The sequence below is a fragment of the Pseudorasbora parva genome, chromosome 22 (assembly GCF_024679245.1).
Source record: "Pseudorasbora parva isolate DD20220531a chromosome 22, ASM2467924v1, whole genome shotgun sequence".
NCBI classification, from domain to species: domain Eukaryota; kingdom Metazoa; phylum Chordata; class Actinopteri; order Cypriniformes; family Gobionidae; genus Pseudorasbora; species Pseudorasbora parva.
The window spans coordinates 3,492,550-3,513,624 of NC_090193.1; the positions used below are offsets into that span (position 1 = coordinate 3,492,550).

Sequence of the window (21,075 nt, forward strand, 5' to 3'; positions counted from 1 at the left end):
TAGTAAAAAATATGTTTGTAATAAACAACTAAAGTTGCAATTTAGTACATATTAACTCCAGTATATGTTCACTTCAAATGTATATAAAAAGGACTAACACACAAGGCCTATTTATGTGCATTAGTATCACACATCAAAATAAGTGTTTGACAGATGATTACAACATAATGATTGAAAATGTATTTTTAAGTAAACGTTCAATTTGACGTTATTACAAAGTGTATTTTAAAAAGTGTAGTCTCTTTAAATGGCCTTTATTTCATTGTTTCATATTATTTGCAAGTACAGTTCATAAGCTAGGCCTACTTTTATTATTTGAACATATGCACGTTCAATATTAAGCGCATTTTTCACAAGTTACCAACAAACATGACAATTGATTGTTGAAAACATTCTTAGTCATTCATATTCACATCTGATAATGTACTGGATTTTTTTATTCGACTATATATATATATATATATATATATATATATATATATATATATATATATATATATATATATATATTCGAATAAAAAAATCCATATACATATATATATATATATATATATATATATATATATATATATATATATATATATATATATATATATATATATATATATATATATATATATATAAGCGGCAAAGAAGCGATAAAGATTAGGCCATATAGGCTACATGATTATATAGCGATAACTCATATACGATACAATTATTTAGCCAATTGTATCGTATACGAGTTATACAATCATGTAGCCTATGGCCTAATCATTATCGCTTCTTCGCCGCTTATTAAATCTCAAACAATACAATGGTGTGAAGAGACATTAAATGCTGCAGTTTTTCTTCAGTCTGTTGAAGCAGTGCTAATAATAAAAATAGATTAATACTGTTGCTATATGGTGTATGATCTTACAATTTCATTGAAACAACATAACGAACATGCCTTTTTTGTCTCAAGAGTTCTCTATTTGCACAGCATATCTCGGAGAAACATTCACGTAGGTTTCCTTTCAAAAGTAACTTTTTGTCCCTCGATGAAAAGTTCACAGTTCACAATAAGGGGGTTCCAGAAAAATATGGCAGGTGATCTCGGCTTAACTTCTTTTCCTTCATCCGTCTGTTCTGAAACCAAATCTTGACCTGTCGGTCGGTAAGGTTCAGCATTCTGGAGAGCTGGAGCCTTTTCTCTTTGCTGATGTAAACGTTAAAGAAAAATTCTCGCTCGAGTTCTCGGATCTGAAACTTGGTGTATGGACATCGCTTCTTCCTCACTCGGGTAGCTAAGAGCAATCAAACAAAAAAAGACAGGTCAAAAACTGCCACAACAATGCTGAAATCAAATGGTTTCATTGGCTGGATTTCATTGTGGATATGTAGCCTATCACTACCAGTTACTTTAATAATGAAAAACAACAATATTAGTAACAGTGTAGCCTATGCAATCTATTTGTTAGAATAAATGGAGACAACTAATTTTACAGTCTACATATATTCAAAATGATACACTATTGCGAAGGGATTATTTTCCCTATATTGCAATTTTCAGAATAAAGTTATGCATTTACAAAATTCTGCTAAATGATAGAATTATATTTGTGAAAGGTTTCTGCTGAGGTATGTTTTACTTACACTGGCTTCTCTCTCAGATGCTGAAAGCAATGTTCTGCTCTATGGCTTTTTATTATTGGCTGCTAACAGTAACATCCCTTAAAGCGTTCGGTGCAAGTTCACGATCAAAGGTGCTGTTTGTCACCATTGCCCCCTCGCGCAATTTCACAGACCAACAGATTGCGTGAAACATTATGTTTTTCCAGACCTTTCCCATTGTAAAAATTCGTCCCGTTCAAAGGAAAAGCTTTGTAGGTTATAATAAAATCCCTTGAATGCTATAAAACTCCACATAAAAATCTAATACGAAACACAGTCAACCTTTAACAGCGACGAACACGTACTAACCGGATTTGGTTTGGTTGTCGGTTTTTGTCCCCGCTGAGGTTTCAAAAGAAGCAGAGGTTGTGTTTTTGCAACTCTTATGCTCTTTCTCTACATCTACAGTACTGGCGAGAGCTGAAGACTCAGGCTTATTTCCAGAGCTGCCTTTCTGCAAACAGTTATTGTCCAATCCTCCATCTGCTCTGCTTTTGGTACAGTCAAAAAAACGACCCAAACTTTGGGAAATAACGTTGGTCTTTCCCATGCTGGAGTAAAAACCAGTACTGGGATGGTTAATACCCGGGTAAAAGTGGTGGCGACTGTAGAGATTTTCGTTCTTCAAAATTCCCGTCATGGTGGCTGACTGCGGGCAATCCCGGTCCTCCTCCGCATAAGATGAATAGTTCCCCCTGTGGTGCCACTTACCCGACGGATTGAGCTCATATGATAAATCCCTGACTGATGGAACTCGCGAGAAGTTAGTGGAATAAGAATATGTGATTTGCCGTGATTGGGACTGTGGTAAAAGCGAAGAAACGGCAGAAAACTCTGGGGTGTAATAGGTGCCGGGGAGGCAGGGGTTTGAGGCGCAGCCCGCCCGCTCTCCAACCTCGGAAGTCCTTTGTTTACAAGACTGGGAGCAGAAGTTGCCTAAATTAAACGAGTTGAACATTATTCCATTCAGTTCTCCGGTAGATGAAAAAGGACGATTTGGATCCGAACAGAAGACAATTTTGGGAAGGCGAGATGACGCGCTATATCCCACTAACTCGCCCTAAGACACGTGATCGAAAGTAGATATTCTCGTATATCAATTTGGAAACGTTGCATACGCGGGAGTGGTTCACTCAAGGTGCACGCGGTTGAAATGACTGTTTCAAAGACGAGAACATGGTGGCTTTGGCAGTATTATTTTTTACTATTTCGTATTGCATAATACCATGCTATCTATCTATCTATCTATCTATCTATCTATCTATCTATCTATCTATCTATCTATCTATCTATCTATCTATCTATCTATCTATCTATCTATCTATCTATCTATCTATCTATCTATCTATCTATCTATCTATCTATCTATAGGCTTTGCTATATCGTTCAATGCGTTCTCATGAAATGCGTGTATAATATAGGACGTATTGTATTTATCATGCGATTTATACGGCAAAATTAGTTTTTACGTGCATATAATACGCATCATCTCCACATTGGGTAGGTTTAGTGGTGTAGGGTGCGTGCATAATATATTTAAGGGAAAAAAAATATTTTCATATGTAATATATATATATATATATATATATATATATATATATATATATATATATATATATATATATATATATATATATATATATATATATATATATATATGTGTGTGTGTGTGTGTGTGTGTGTGTGTGTGTGTGTGTGTGTGTGTGTGTGTGTGTGTGTATTATATAAATAGACACACATACATACATATATATATATATATATATATATATATATATATATATATGTATGTATGTATGTGTGTCTATTTATATAATACACACACACACACACACACACACACACACACACACACACACACACACACACACACACACACACACACACACACACACACACATATATATATAATAGATTTCATACTGTACAAACTGTACATCCTATCCCCCTACACTGCCCCTGCCCCTAAACCTACCCATCACAGGAGACATTCTGCATTTTTACTTTCTCAAAAAAACTCCTTCTGTGTGATTTATAAGATGTTTTCCTCATGGGGACCTAAAAATGTCCCCACAAGGACAAGGATTTCGGATATTGCCATCTTTCTGGGGACATTTTGTCCCCATAACGTAGGGATTACCAGGCCACACACACACACACACACACAGGTTTGTTTTTGTGACACATGGGGACGTTCCAAAGGCGTAATGGCTGCCCCAATACCTAAACCTACCCAGGAAACATTCAGCAAAAACTCATCCTGTATGATTTATAAGATTTATAAGCAAAAGCTTCCCCCCCCCCCCCACACACACACACACACGCGCGTAAAGTAGGCTACAATGACAATAGAGAGAGTTATTGCAAATATGTAATAACCTGAACCATCACTTTTGGTTAATATAATCCATACAATTATTCTTTTCTTTCAAAATAAATCTTACTGACCCCATTTTTTTATTAAAGTAAAGTGGCCAATCCTTTATGGTCAAATGTATTGTTAATTTAATTTTTAGCCCATTTTAAAAACAGAAACGACTCGTGAATCGAGTTATCTCATCAGACTGCACACACACAAACAGTGTGAAACAGAATATGTGAAACAGAATATACAAAAATATTGATTTTAATTAATTAAACTGATTGTATTTGTTGTAAACGGAAAATAAAAATGTTAAACGTTAGTGCAAGAGTTAAGATCCTAACAGGTGATGAGCAATACAGTTCAGAAACAGAAATGTGACCAACCTATAGTTGAGATGTGTGCAATTGGCGAACATACAAATGAAATCATTCTTTAGGCGGGAAATGAAACCGCGCTTTATTCCTTGTGGAGTTCAGAGAGCGAGTGCTCCAGCAGTATTCGGTGACTGAGCCACGGCGCGCCATGATCTCTCGCTTTATGACGCTTCATTTCCTCCGCTGTTTCCTACCGTAGTGCTGCTGCATTTCCAATCACTTCAGACAGCTAGCTATAATGCCCTGTTCTTATTGCAAAATAGTTTCTTCCTTTCAATTTACCCAAAGCCATTTTCTTGTGACAGTAAATTGTTAAAATAAGTCTAAACCCGAAAAATCGTTCTTTAGGTTTTATAAATGTTTAGGCCCCTATTTTATTGTAATTATAAAAAGATAGGTTTATTAACCTACTCATGAACCTTAATTAAAAATATTAACATTTTATTGATTAGTAAATGAGAAAATGGCAAACTAATATTTTCCCAGGAAACCTGAAATGTGCTTTACATTATTAAAGTGAGAAAAAAAGCCATTTGATTTGATTAAAACAAACTAAAAATATTGTTGTTTTTTGTTGGTTTAACTTAAAAAAAGTAAGTAACCTGGTTGCCTTAAAATTTTGAGTTTATTGAAATAAAAAATTTGAGTTTATACAATGAAGGAAATTGGTTTAATAAATAGAAACTCAAAATATTATTGTATCTGAACCACATAAATCATGAAAATAGCACTATTTGGCAAGTTTCACTGCGTCATCAGAAATAAAACACACACAATTACCCAATATGCTTACAAAATCTTTTAATAATATTTTAATAAAGGTTGTCGAATATCAAAAAAATGTTCATTGTATTAACTCAAAATTTTAATCTCAGTGAACTCAAAATTTTAAGGCAACCAGGTAACTTTTTTTCTAAATATTTTTTTTACAGTGCAGGAAACCTGAAATGTGCTTTATTAAATTATTTGATTAAAACAAACTAGGTTACAATTAGGTTACAATAAAAATATATCAAAATACACTTTAAAACATCTCTGTATCTTATATATATATATACTTTTTTAAATCATTTTTAATTTTTAAATGCATTTAATTTGTAATTACTATTAAGATTCACATACACTGTTTTTTCTTTAGTAGTTTATAGTCAATGCATTCTATTTTTGACTTGAACATATATTTGTCTGCTGTTATTTTTTCCCCCCTATACATTGCTATTGGAAAAGCTGTGTGACAAGGATGTTTCCTGATCTCTTTTACGTTTAATAAAGTTTAAAAAAAACCCTGCATGTCTATTAGAAACTAAATGAAAATGTTTAAGAGGACATCTCCAATATTGACTCCATTTCTCTCTCTCCTAACCTCCCACTGCCACCTTCAAGGTCTGCAAGGTCAACGCCACAGACAGCGGCTGGAGAGAGCCCGAGTCTGGATCCGCTGGAGCCCTAAACCTTTACGACAAGGACATTTACTGAGGAAAGACAAAAGAGCGGTACTGTCGTGAATGCTGAGGTTTAACACTATACGCATGCAGTAGCCTGCTGTGGGTTGCTGTGAGTTTGTCTGCGGGTCAGCGACTTTATAAAGTGTGAGTTATCTTATTATAAAGACCATGTAAGGTTGGCCAGCAATATTGTATCACAAGACGACCGAATCATTTATTGTACAGACGCTGTAAAAAGAAATCAGGTCTCAATTGAAAATGTGATCACATCTAAAATAGTTGGTTCAATTATTTTTTTTTATCAATTCACAGAAATTCAATTTGGCCAACTGAAAAAAATGTAGATGTCATCAGTCACTAGAACATTTTCAGTTGGAGACCTGATTTTTTTTTTTTTTTTTACAGTGTATAATGAATGAACATGACGGGTTTGGTATTATTTTGGTGTGAAACTTTGAGCATGTTAAAAAAACTTAAGCTAACCTAAACAAATTAGGCTATTTCCGCATGGAAGAGAACAATGCTTCATTTGCAGTACGAATTCAGAAACTTAAGATCACTGCTAAAACTAAGAGATACAGTTTATGTCAGATACAATGATAGAAAACGGATACACTTATTGTGATCACATTTTATTGTAGGCCTAAATTAATTAAACACTTACACGGATACAATCATTTAATGCGTATTGGTGTAGCAGATATTTAACACAAGGAAACAAGAAGACATTGCACTGAATATAAAAGCCATTACCCGCCACAACAGTATCCCAGCAAGCAATTTTTCGCGTGCATACGATACGCACTTTATGTCGTATTATACTTACGAGCCCCACCACCCCACCACCCTAATCCTATACCCAAGAGCGTGTCATATACACGCCAGAGAGTGCGTATCATATGCACGCGAAAATGAGTTTTGGCATTGCACACTCGTAATATTTATACGCATTTACATGTGATCGGGTTGAAATAATATCACACCAATAGTAGTAAAGCTTGACACCGTCCACGGTCTGCAGTTTGGTCTCAGAACGAAGCGGCAAAAACGGCAGATAATTATTTCATCCTGAAATAGAAAATGCAATCGCAATCGCAAATGACAAATGTGCAAAAAATAGGCTACTAAAGGTGTGTGTGCTTGTGTGTGTGTGTGTGTGTGTGTGTGTGTGTGTGTGTGTGTGTGTGTGTGTGTGTGTGTGTGTGTGTGTGTGTGTGTGAGAGAGAGAGAGAGAGAGAGAGAGAGAGAGAGAGAGAGAGAGAGAGAGAGAGAGAGAGCCTGTTTATGTGGTTTATGAGGACACAAATTCGTATAACTACATGGGTATTACACTGGTATTACACTATAATTGTGATTTATGTCCTCATATTTCAAATAGCTTTAAAACATACTAAATGATGTTTTTTTGAGAAAGTAAAAATGCAGAATGTTTCCTGTGATGGGTAGGTTTAGGGAAAGGGGCAGTGTGTGTGTGTGTGTGTGTGTGTGTGTGTGTGTGTGTGTGTGTGTGTGTGTGTGTGTGTGTGTGTGTGTGTGTGTGTGATGGCTAGGTTTAGGGGCAGGGGCAGTGTAAGGGGATAGAAAATACGGTTTGTACAGTATAAAAACCATTACGCCTATGGAGAGTCCCTGTAAACCACATAGACCAACGTGTGTGTGTGTGTGTGTGAGTGTGTGCATATTTGTCGGTCAAGCTGATTATTTGGAAACCGCGAACTGAATGAATCAGCAGTCCGTTCAGATGGTTTATGAATCCTCTCAGTCGGGATCAGCCTCGCACTAAAGGTAAGAAAACGCCAGTTCCCGCATCAAGAGCCTTTTCTTCTTCATGCGACGGTTCTGGAACCAGATCTTCACCTGCTGCTCGGTGAGATTTAGCTGTCCAGACAGTTCCCTCCTCCGCTGTCTAGTGATGAACTCATTGAGGATAAACTCACCCTCTAATCCGCTCAGCTGAAGCTTTGAATAGGGTTTCCGCTTCTTTCGGGTGTGTGTGTGAATTGGGTACCATAGCGCACCTTAGAAAAAAAAGGAAATTCCGTAATGTGTTCATCCTGGCAAGACCAACGCACAAGCTACGAAAAGCACTTATTTGAAAGCGTATGCTTGGAACTCTTAGCTGATGATACACAGGGCAACCTTTTGAGCAATGTTGCTGAAAGATGTTGCTTGGGCACTTTCCCATTGAGAATGGGCAACACATTTCTATCTGGATATCCAAAGCCCACAGAAACATCTTTCAGCAACATCGCTCAAAAAGTTGCCCTGTGTATCATCAGCTTTAGAGAACAGGCATGCTTTCTCTTCCAGATCCTCATCTTCTCATAAAGACAAAACTCTATAAAGACTCACCTCCGTTTAGGATTGCGACACCTGTGTGGATGTCAGGGGGTGTTAGTGAACGCGTGGTGCCTAGTGGGGTCTTGGCCCCAGAACCAGAACCAGAACCCGAATCAAAGGACCGACACGATGGAGGGTTTGGGGTGGACTGTTCGGCAGTTAAGTAGTCAAATTTGGAATAAATTCCTCCGTTGTCCATTCCTTTCAGATCCTCCAGTCCGTTCTCTGCAGATACTGATGCGTTGTCCCGTTTAAGTTTGGTTCTGTTATTGTGACCACATGCACTCTCACTGTAAAAACATTTGTTGTCGCATTCATGATTAAATGTGGAGATTGGGGAAAAATAAGACTGTGGGAATCCAGTGCATGGTTCCGATGGGTTCCGAGGTAAAGAGCAGGCATTATCCCGTCTTGAGAAGTGGGGTGTGTGTAAGAGTAACCCCTCTAGCGGTCCTTCCGACGCACGGGAATTAGAGAGATAACATGCATCTCTTGTATGGATGTTCTCCAATTGTCCAGCAAACCTGTGATTAAGGAGATTGTGCTCGCCCATTTTGGCGGCCCGACTAGTGTTTATAGCAAATCCGACATTTAACAGGAAAACCAGGCTGAGCCCGATTGGCTGTGGATAGTGGTCACATGACACTGGTTGCAAGTGAGCTGCATGAAAGTGCCACCCAGTGTGTTTCTTGTCTGACAAAGTATTAACTTGATTTTAATAGTTTTTTTTTTATATAGGCCTACTGTAATGCCTTTGATAGCCTATACTGTTCCAAAAGAGGTATTTAGCCTATATAATGTTATTAAAACTGTTTACAGATTTAGATGTAGCCTACTTTATTTTTTTTTAACATTATTTGTGATTTAAAATAATTTACAGATTTAGTTGTACTTTTTATTATTTACTATATTGTCTGCAAAACAATATCATGGCGTTCATGCAATGATACGGAGCCCCTAAAGGGACATGTTGGTGGAAAAAAAGAAAAGAAATGTCACGGGAGGAAGTCGCTGCTCTTTCTCTCGCAGATGTTTTGCGTTCCCCTGAGAAACTTTGCATTTGTTATTGTTTATTAGTACTGTTTATAGGCCTATACAGTATGCAATTATACGAGAAAAATGAAAGTATCCATTCGTTACCTTTTCAAGGGAAAAGTCATTAAATCACAGTAATTAAAACATTAAAAAAAATAGGTTAATTATGGACGAACCCAGGGATTGGGTTATTTTGACTCACTGGTTGAGTTGAATGTTTGACCCAACCTGCTGGGTATTTTTATTTAACTCTACTATTGTTTAAAAATACTATTGCTTGCTTAAAATGAATACAAAGTAGGTTGGAAAGGAACATTCATTAATTAAAACAAAAAACAAAACAAAAACTAGTATTAAACTGCTTATTAAAGGCTTGCCTTTTGATTATTACTTTAATTATGTGTCTGATTCTGAATTTCCAACCTATTTTGGGTTCTTTTTAAAGCCAGCATATTTAAACAATAGTTGAGTAAAATAAAACTGCCTCTAGAAGGTCAAACATTTAACCCAACTGTAGGGTCAAACAACCCAATTGCTGGGTTTGTCCATATTTAGCCCAACATGGGTTATTTTTTACCACATCATTTTTTTTAGAGTGTAATACATTACACCTAAACCAAATACAGATTTGTATTTCATTATTTTAAAATATTTTTTGGCTGTTATTGTCATTTTATATAAGCAGTACAGACGTTAAATTGAGAGCAACATAAGCAAATTACACACAGGAAACTCGCATCAACCTCACACCATCACTTTACTGTTTAATTTAGAGTATTAATGTAATAATATGAGTTATTGAATATTTAATTCATAAACAAATATACATTAAATGTGCTTTCATTTAACCCTATCCATAATACGTTAAAACACATTCAGGGTTAATTTTGTAAGACAAAGTTTATATTTGATGCATAATTGAGAGTGAGCCAATTAAGTATAACTTAAGCACCACACCACTCCATATTCCATCTTAATTTATCTCTCTCTCCCAGAAGCGTAAACATCTAAAAAATAAATAAAAAAATATGACAAAATTTACACTAACATTTACAGGTTAGTTCACAAATTCTGTGACGATTATTCTCATGTCGTTTCAAACATAACCTTTCGTTCATCAAGCCTATCTTAACCAGTAGTTTATGAGAAGGCTCGATGGGCTGCCGCACACGGGTTCCTCTCAAAGCTTTGATGACCTGAAGCTTCCCTCGCTTTAGTCTCGGTTCAAGGTCACTGTCTTGTGTGTGTGTGTGTGTGTGTGTGTGTGTGTGTGTGTGTGTGTGTGTGTGTGTGTGTGTGTGTGTGTGTGTGTGTGTGTGTGTGTGTGTTTGTGTGTGTGTGTGTGTGAGACACATCAACAGTCTCGGTGTGTGTGTCTACACCAACGTCGCATTCCTTCATTCCTTGCCTTGTCTAACACCAAAAGCGTGTACTATTGAAACTGTGGGCGATCTAACTCGACTAGCGTAAAAAACAGAGTTTGAATATAAAGCTGATTTAATTTTAAACCAACAAAATACACCAACGATAACAAAAGTCTTGTGAATGATCTCCATCCATCCAGTCTCCAATCATATGATGACACTTTGTGTGTGTGTGTGTGTGTGTGTGTGTGTGTGTGTGTGTGTGTGTTAGAGCAGGGGTTTTCAAACTTTACGATGCCAAGGACCCCCGAATATGATGCACCTTTATGGGGGACCCCCTTAAATCCATATTTATGCGTGAAAAAAACACATTTGAACTGTTAGATAAATAGTAAGTCTGACATTTTAAATACAACATTGTTTCCGAATTTAATATACTTAATGTTGGACGAATAAACCTGAAGAAGGTGTTCAATAAAAAATGAGTTGTATAAGCAATTTTCACTGCTCTACGAGATAAAGGGGACTACAGTGAGAAAAACTCTCTAGCAAGATACAAAGCAAACATACAATTCTGAATGGTATTTATATGGCAAACAAGGTGAGAAACATTTAGAAATTAAACAGCTAGTTTGGTCGGACTATCTATTTTTGCTTTATCTTTTAATTATCAGAATTTTTTCTGGGGTCCCCTTAGAACCTTCTGGAGGACCCCTGTGTTAGAGAGTGGGACATGAGGGCAGAGACAGAAACTAACAACACCAACAAAACAAGCGCATGCTTTATGCAAGAGTCTATGAAATATTAGGGAGAATATGCCTATATGCACGCAAGGACAGAACGAGGTTATTTAACTGCAAAAGGCCAAATAAGCAATCTTTTAAATTGACTATGCCTATTTCTGTTTGTGCTCTTGAGTGGTTTAGTAAATGAAATGTGTGTGACTGATTTTTGATGTGTATACATTCATTCTCCCATCATCCCTCCTCCTCGCCCTCGCTCTTAATCTTTACATGTACACTTTTTGCCCACTAGAGGCGGTCTTAGACCATAGGTGCTCTGCGGACGCTCACTCAAAGCCTATCAGTGGAGATTCGAAACCAGAAGAACAGCGTGTTTTAAAAACAGCGAAGTGCACTGAGAATATTATCCAGAAGAGAATCCCGTATTGTCATGCACTAAACAAATATTCAGAAGCTGTTTACTGTTGATAGATAATTGTTGTTATGCTACACTAATATACACTGTAAAAAAGGCAAATTTTGAACTTTTGCAGTAGCCTACAATCGACTTGGATGTTTAAGTTATTCCAATTTTAATTGTTAAACTGCCTTTAAAAAACGAGTTACATCTTGTATAACTAATAATAAAAAGTTTAACATTTCTTAACTTTTTTTGATGAGTTAAAACAATGTAAAAACATATGTTGTCATAACTTATTCAACATATCATTTTTTTTACAGTGTGGCTATAATATGATATAATATAACCAAATACTGTAAGACTGCATGTGCGATATGAATTATTGTTCAAGAGTGAGTTTCTCTAAAGCATCGTTAATTAGACGCAAATTAGCCTACAAGCATTGTTCAACGATTTAGCCTTTCTCGAAATAACGGAGAACATTCGCAAACTGCATCGCAAACACACACACACACACACACACACACACACACACACACACACACACACACACACACACACACACACACACACACACACACACACACACACACACACACACACACACACACACACACACACACACACACACACACACACACACACACATACACAAACACAAACACACACACAGACTGACAAATGTTTGCAATGGTTTATTTATATGAAACATGTATGTTTAGACAAGTTGGCATCATTTAAACGTAACGTAACGTAACGTACAACGAAACGTAACGTACAATAACATATTTTCAGCGGAACTTATGTTTAACATTAACTGTCCACATTTCAACAATAAGCGAATAATAAATATGTTGTCCAGGGCCTTTTACGTTAGAGGCAGTCATCCATGGTCTGCCATCTCGTAACTTCCCAGTGGGAAACTGATGTCGATTTAACATCAATATGACATCAGACATTGAAGTCAACTCAAAATGACGTCACAAAATAGGTGTAGATTGGAAATGGACGTGTGCAAATTCCATCAAATTGAATTGAATAATCTTTATGTAAAATATGTATACATATTTTACATAAGGATTATTCAAGTCAACTTTATAGAATTTTACTAATAACTGAAATGCATAAATCTAGAAAAAAGGCTTTATATATATATATATATATATATATATATATATATATATATATATATATATATATATATATATATATATATATATATATATATATAAAGCCTTTTTTCTAGATTTTTCTTGTAGGAAGAAAAGTAGGCTACACATTGCTGCAAAAGATTACATTACGTTTAGATATAGGCCTACACATATAAACAATTACCATTACAGCTGTTTTTCTGTGATATACAAGAAAATCTGTCACATATAAAATATAAATAGCAGTGATTAATTTAACAGCAGACAGCAGTTTTGTTTACACTATCAAACACCACACCAAATATCTGATCGACACTTGTAAGAATCTAAAAATAACAATCCTCAGACCATAATCATTCCAGAATACGTAAAGTTAGTGTAAGGCCACTGCAACTGTTGGCCATATTCCAGACAAAACTGACAGATCCGAAAGCCGTTGAATGTGAAAATAGTTTTTTTTTCTGCTTGAATGATGAAATTGTTGGTGCAAACAACTCGACGACAGTCAGATAACATGCATGACTTTGCTTGACTTTGGTGCGAACTTCTTCTCCTTAACTCGGCGGTTCTGGAACCAGATGGTCACCTGGCGCTCGGAGAGATCGGTTGTGGCGGAGATCCGCCTTCTTTTTTCTTTGGTGATGAACTTGCTGGCTGCATACTCTTTCTCCAGCTCCTTTAATTGCATCTTAGTGTAAGGAACCCTCTTCTTACGACTGCGACAATACCCGTTAATCTCGGTCTGGAGCGGCACCACATCTGCAAAAACGATTTAAGACGGAAGAACATCTTAGAAAATTGCCAATGCCTTTCCAAGTACAATCACGCGACTCTAATAGCGAGTAAAACGACCAGTGAATGAGTGAATTTCTGATCAAGCTTTTAATTTTGCACTAACAGAGTCCATTTGCCGTAGCTAGTATTCATAAACTCTTTTTCTCATTAAACTGTTATTCCCTTAACTAAAACGAGTTGATACATCCCTCTCTAGTCACACCTCCCCCTCCCTCTCTCATTTCTGTCAATAGGGAGATGTGAGGGAAGATGTTTCGGCGGGACTTTTTACTGCGCCGAGCCGAAGTACTCTCAGAAGTGCTATTCCGCCATACATTGTAGTTCTCCTTTTTAATCCGATTAGAAACGCGCCTCGTTTTATTTTGTCACCATACTTGATCGTTCAACTATTTGTGTAACTGTATTTAAATAGGGGAAACGTGGAGGTGTTTGGTGGCTTCTAACTTGATCTCTGTTTGGTTCCATAGTGAATGAACCAAGATCGTCACCGCACGTCAGAGAGATTAAGAGCACACACTGAGACGAGAAACCGATGTATCAACTCATCTTAGTTAAGGGAATAACAGTTTAATATGAAAAAGTGGTGGAGTATCCCTTTAAGGGAACGACATGGCGTGAACTAGGGGCACAATCTAATGCTTTTTTACTTTCTCACAGAGGTGGACAAAGTACACAACTCTGTTGCTTGAGTAAAAGTACTACTGGTCAAATAGTGAAAAGTTGTAAAAACAGATTTTTACTTCAGTAAAAGTACAGAAGTATTTGTTTACAAAAGTACTTAAGTATCTAAAGTAAATTTCCTTTTTTTATGCCAATGCATTATTTTATTATTGCTGGATAAATGCACATTATGCCATCATGGTTTAAGCCAGTCAGTGATGCTCCATCTGACGTACTAGCATACGACTAACTTAAACTATTTTAAACACTTGTATATAAGTTACAAAGCTCTTTACAAAGCTGCTGTCACTTTGGCTGCATTTACACTGCAGGTCTTGATGCACAATTCCGATTTGGTGACTATATCCAAATATAGTGATTTGATGATTTTTGATGACCCGCTTACATCATCTTTTCAAAAGCGACCCGTATCTGATATTTGCATTTACACTGTACACTGAGAAACAGCCCAAGACGTTCTTAACCGGTGAAAGGAAGTAAAATAGCGCGATATGCGATGGACGCAGACAAAATGATTGCACAATGTTTTGCTGTCTGCACTGTTCTACACATCTTTAAAGTCGGCAAAACATTTCTCTCTTAAGGCAGAGAAAAAGAGGAGAGCCCTAGACGGGGTTGCCAGGTTTTCACAACAAAACCCGTCAGAATTAAAAAAAATTCATATGTTTTTTTACTGCTTACACGTTCACATGTCATATCCGATCTGAGCCACATAAGAGGAAAAAATCGGAATTGGGTCACTTGAACCATGCAGTGTAAACGGGGCCTTTAAGACCGAATGCACGGATCTAATACACTGATACACATCTGATATTCTCCCAACTTCACTCTTCTCTTTCTCCCAGATGTTTATATTGTTCATATTTTATAAGAGATGCACCAAGTGCCAACTAAACTAATCTTGATTTTTTTAAAACTGAAATATCCTTTCAAAGTATGGCTATGGGTGCACACACTTGTGCCCTAGAACCGTCTTCTTCCATTTTGCTATGAACTGATCAGTGTTCAAAAAAAGTTGGGAAAATGTATATGACCCTTTAAGAGTGATTCCTGACAGACTGTCTGAAACAACAACAACAAAAAACCTTCCACTGACTACCTTGATAGAAATGTAGTGGAGTAAAAAGTATGATATTTGTCTTTCAAATGTAGTGAAGTAAAAGTCCTAAGTTTCCAGAAAAAATAATACTCCAGTAAAGTACAGATACTCAAAAAGTGTCATTAAGTACAGTACTCAAGTTAATGTGCTTACTGTCCACCTCTGCTTTCTCAGTTCTTCAGAGTATTTATTTACTCCCACATTCATTTCACACGTGTTTCTGGTTGTGAGGGAAATATAACCTTGTTCTGCTTCCCAAATAACCCAGCGTTAAGGGAAGAGTGTATGCAGTTCTGCAAGTGTGTGTTCCTTCAGGTCATGAGTGGAAACCGCAGCGAAGAGAGAAACTGCATCAAATGTGTGTGTCATTGGCAAATAATGCATAAGTAGATATAATGTAAATAACACTAACCTGAATTTAAAGTTATCCACACTGTAAAAAATAAAAACGAAAAATGTACTGGTAATTTTCTGCTAGTAGCTACATTATGCAGCAATTATACGGACATTTCCGTTAACCCTTAAAACACAAACTAATGCAATGTGTAATTCAAAATACAGGTAAAACCTGTAAAAAAAACAATATGGAAAATTCCTTCATATTTATACATTCTGCCCTATTTTTACGGATTTTTTTTTTTTTTTTTTTTTTTTACAGCAGGGATAATTCCATGATGTGTGTGTGTGTGTGTGTGTGTGTGTGTGTGTGTGTGTGTGTGTGTGTGTGTGTGTGTGTGTGTGTGTGTGTGTGTGTGTGTGTGTGTGTGTGTGTGTGTGCTTGTGACTCTAGCTCCGCCCACTGCCTCCACAGACAGTTTGGTAAAGAATAGTTGCAGCATATCTGTCTTTCATGATAAAACTAAAGACTCTTGGGAGATATGAAGAATGCAGTACAACTCTATAGGCACTCAAGATTACATGAGATTGGCAGAAACTGTGTGTGTGTTCTGACCCTTTAAAGGCGCACCGCGCATTTGATTTTATTCTAATCTAAACAATGGATCAAAACTTGCCGCAGCACTTTCCTAAACATGCACTTTTCAAGATGCATGTGGAAATTAGTGCATATATGTAGCATGATCATGTAGTTTAATCACAACAATTAGTTTTATGTGCATATGATATGATGCGCAGTTTGATGCATTTTATGGCGTTTAGCCTTTTATACATACGAACCCCCACTACCCTAAACCTACCCAAGAGAGCGTGTTACATATACGCCATAAAGTGCGTATCATATGCACGCCAAAATGAGTTTTGGCGTATACATTCCACGACATTGCACACTCGTACTATTTATACGCATTTATGTGTGATCGTGTTGACATAAACCCACACCACGAATCCTACCCAAGGAGTTTACAGTATTGAATATATTTTGAGACAAAGATCTTAAAGGTTTTTACTTTTGTAAATAAGTTGCAGTTTTTCAATAACGGAAGAATATGTAAAAGTATGGTATGGGTAAAAGGCAGTGCATAATAGACATCCTGCTAACTTTTCCATTTGTTGACATGACATGGTCAGATTCAGATGGGAAATATCATCATATATCAAGTTGGGTGCCCACCTTAGAGATAATCATCATATTTATAATGAAGTCATCATTAAAAAAAACAACTAATAATAATAATAATAATAATAATAATAATAATAATAATAATAATAATAAACTAATAATAATAATAATAATAATATATATATATATATATATATATATATATATATATATATATATATATATATATATATATATATATATATATATATATATATATATAATAGCATATAATAAAATACAATTTATTGTTACTAATGTAAAATTATAGTAAATTATTATGGGGTTATTAAATTATTACACTCTTAAAAATATTTTTGTTTCTGTATTTTTAAAATATAGGCTAGTCTATTTTAATGACAGTATATACATTTTCTGAACAAACATTAACTCTTTCATTTATCAAAATAAACTGAAAATAGTGCAAACTTTGCTGAAGTGATTGTTTTGAACAATTAACTTATTTTAGCTGAAGTATTTGTGGCTCTTGGTCTGTGTCTGATGGGATAAACATATATTTTAATCTGCAATCATACATGGGAGTATATGAAACCACATTTTCTTTAGCCCTGTTGTACCCCACTGGTTTTAAATAACTTTTAAATGCCTTTTCCCATTTTAAGCACACAGAATAGAAGTTAATTTCAGCATTAAACTCTCCACATGCAAAACTCACTGACTACAGGTGCACAGTCGGCTGAAATCCACCCTATACTTAAATTATTAGATTACACTAATCTGGAGCAAATAAACCAAGTTTAGAAGAGACAATTTTGTTATCTAGATGACAAATAATATGATTAATAAATCGGACAATGTGTTTGTAAGAGTCACAAACAGTGTTATATATTTGTTAAGGCAGAATAGATTTAAAATGTTAACCTGTCCAAATATCATTGGCTACATTTGCAGACCAATGGTATTTGTTTTCAAGAGTGTAAAAGGCATATTCATTAAAGCGTAAAATGTCAACTCTGAATTTGAAATTATATTTTACTGACACTTGCCAATCAACGTCTGGAAAATAATGAATATCGGTAGGCCTATTAATAAAACTTTAATAAAGAAAAAAAAAAGGGGAACGAGGACTTGGCCTAGATGAACGTACTGCAAAAAATGTTTTTTTTTTTTTTTTTTTTTAAATCAGGATGCTTTTACTTGATAAGTAAAATGACATAATATATTTTTCTTGTTTTCTGGGGACACAATTTTTACAAAATTTTTTTTTTTTCAAAATGAAGTTGTTTAAAACAAGCAAAATGATCTGCTAATGGGGTAAGAAAAATATAATCTTGCTTCTGGTTGAGACATCCATATTAAATAATTATAGGATCTTCGTTAATCCTAGTTTCTATATTTTAAATTATATATTTTAAATTAAGATTATATGTATTTTATTTATCAAAATAAACAGAAAATAGTATTAACTTATTAAATAGGCTATATATTATTTAAAATATCAAAATAAAACCTTTTTTTATTATTATTTAAATTTTGCAGTGTATAGCCAAGACATTATATTTAAGATACATTTCCGCGGACGCTCTAAAATATTTGGGATAAATCGGGATTTTTTCTCTCTCTCTCTCATGCAGAGAAAAAATATTTTTCCCTCTGTAGCTTACAAGCAGGCCTGTACATTAGTATAAAGTATACAGCATTTCCAAGCTTTATCATATTTGCTGATATTTCATTTTACCCGCAAACTGGGAATTCCAAAGGTGGTTAAAATGTGTTTGTTCCTTTGAGCAGTATAGTTGCTCATCCCAGCCGTTCGCCAGCGCCCAGTGCTGATGATAACTGTCCACAGGCAGAGCCTCATGCCGTGACTCCGGGCGCGCGCTCATTCCTGCTACAACCGGGACGTCAAAATAGCCGGAGACAGGTTTATAAGAGCTGGCAAAGCTTGAGTAAATAGCAAATTCTTTGGATCCACTGGAAAGCTCTTCAGATGGTAGCACGCCGCTTGGTTGCATGTATTTTTCTCCAGGATGGTATGAACATGGATTCTGGTGCAGGTTTAGGTTGTGGGAGTACGGAAGTCGACATCCATAATATGGACTCCCAAATGGGTATCCACAGCTCAGGGACGTGCCCGGTGAGGGCAGGGGCGCAGGCTGGCTGATATCCGGGTACATTGGGCACTGGTGGTTCCCGGAGAGGCGTCCCAGTGCAGGGTGAGAGGCAGGACAGCTCCCGCTCAGCACCTCCATGGCTTTGATTTTAGGAGAATTAGCTACATTCATTCGAGGTTATTTCTTCATCACACGTAAACCAACGTGTCCGCCCAGCATCCATGAAGAATCCGCGAAATCGTTATAGGTCGTCGAAGCTTTTTAAAACTAGACTGACACCTCACTTCCACGCTCATGTTCTCCGTGCACGCATGCGCATCGTTCCTCCTTGATTACTCGCATAACTCGAATTAGATGAACGAGGGAAGATGCGTTTCTCTCTTAATATCACTGACGACAAAAGAACAGTCATCAAAAAATAGATAACTTTTTCGATGGCTTGTAAATTGTAGATTATTATTATTTTTTCATATTTCGGGAAGAGCGGAGCACAACCCAACGCTTTTTGACTTTATCAGTTTGTGGGGTTCAGATTTATTTTCTCCCACATTAATTTCACTTGTCTAGTACAATTATGTGGTTTTGTTTCATTAATGCAGTTTATACTTTTTTCTTGATTTTCCCCGAAATAATGGAAGTAAAATGCTCCACAGGTCGGGTAGCCTATATTATAACCATGACAGCTTAAGATGCAATCTGATATAATAATAATAATAATAATAATAATAATAATAATAATAATAATAATAATATATATATATATATATATATATATATATATATATATATATATATATATATATATATATATATATATAATATGTTGTCAATAAAATACAATTATTAACTTTTTCAAATACAGTAGATAATGTCATTTTTTAATAATTAAAAAAAAACAAAAACAAAAAATTTGTTTGTTTGTTTGACAACAAACACACCGAAAAACCGCTACAGGGGCGCGTTTCCAGTATAAACGACATAACCATATTGCATGGTTGAAGAAATCAACAAAACTGGTCACGACTGTTCCAGAAACCGTGAATGTGTCGTTCAGCCACGCTGGTTAATGGTGTCACTCAGGTGGTGGATAATAGCTGCTTTTAATGAATTATTTTGAGATCGAATTCATGCTTTTTTTTGCTATACATTTTTATCTTTCTCAATTATTTTGCTCGTCACTAGATCACATCCGCACATGCGCACTCTTAAAAAATGGTGCTTTAAATCTCTTGACAAACTAAAATACATAAATGGTATTTGTATGTATTTGAAATTAAATATTTAGATTGTACTAGGCTTATTGTCTGCTTGCGTATTTTGCTCAAGATAAGGGTTTATTAAGTCCACATGTCACGCAAAGAAGAAACTCTCTGCTAACCACAACTCGAGATCGTTTGCGACGCTGTTTGCGGATGTTCGTTGGATATAGTTAATATAATATTATAATCCTAATTGTGACGCAGTGTGACAACATGCCCCACCTGAGCAACTAGGATTTACCTCCGGCTAATGTTAGATCAAAATTAAAGAACGATTTTTAAATGATCTTAATACATTTATTTTTGCTATTGTTTAATAAATGTTCAGTGATATCTTCCAAAGATTAAAAAAATAATAATAATCTAAATAATGTTGATTTGGCAACTAGTAAAGACATTAAGTTTCGTTATCCTGGCATGCATGTGTGGAAAGTGTTAAACCATGTGTGCTACAACTAATCCTGCGTTAGGTTGTGCCCCGCTCTCCTTATTCCAAGAACAATTCAATTTTCGAGAATAACTGTAAAATATTATGAGTTTTAGATAAATCAATTAAATTAAATCTAAGGTTTTTGCAGACACTGAATGTAAATTCTATTATTGGCTACTGTGATATTTGTTCGAACAAACTTTTACCCAGTGTTTCATTGAACTGGCACACAATAAGGCTAAAGCTAAAGTGGAAATTGGGATTTGAAAAGTTTCGTTAGACGTTCAGTTCTGCCTGAGAAAACAAAATGATTCAAGTTCTGTGGC

The 21,075-nt window shown here is 35.7% G+C and overlaps 3 protein-coding genes across 3 annotated transcripts; all 3 read right to left on the reverse strand.

Annotated features, from left to right (window-relative positions):
* Window positions 1–994: 994 nt before the first annotated feature.
* On the reverse strand, window positions 995–2,593 carry hoxc11b (homeobox C11b). Its single transcript, XM_067431535.1, has 2 exons — window positions 1,945–2,593; window positions 995–1,268 (listed from the first exon to the last, which is right to left on the reverse strand). The coding sequence occupies exons 1-2, from the start codon at window positions 2,591–2,593 to the stop codon at window positions 1,039–1,041; spliced, it is 879 nt and encodes a 292-aa protein (XP_067287636.1). The 3' UTR covers window positions 995–1,038.
* Window positions 2,594–7,598: 5,005 nt separating this feature from the next.
* Window positions 7,599–8,712, reverse strand: hoxc12b (homeobox C12b). Its single transcript, XM_067432362.1, has 2 exons — window positions 8,172–8,712; window positions 7,599–7,837 (listed from the first exon to the last, which is right to left on the reverse strand). The coding sequence occupies exons 1-2, from the start codon at window positions 8,710–8,712 to the stop codon at window positions 7,599–7,601; spliced, it is 780 nt and encodes a 259-aa protein (XP_067288463.1).
* Window positions 8,713–13,031: 4,319 nt separating this feature from the next.
* On the reverse strand, window positions 13,032–19,246 carry hoxc13b (homeobox C13b). Its single transcript, XM_067431609.1, has 2 exons — window positions 18,685–19,246; window positions 13,032–13,611 (listed from the first exon to the last, which is right to left on the reverse strand). The coding sequence occupies exons 1-2, from the start codon at window positions 19,229–19,231 to the stop codon at window positions 13,358–13,360; spliced, it is 801 nt and encodes a 266-aa protein (XP_067287710.1). The 5' UTR covers window positions 19,232–19,246; the 3' UTR covers window positions 13,032–13,357.
* Between the last annotated feature and the right edge of the window lie 1,829 nt (window positions 19,247–21,075).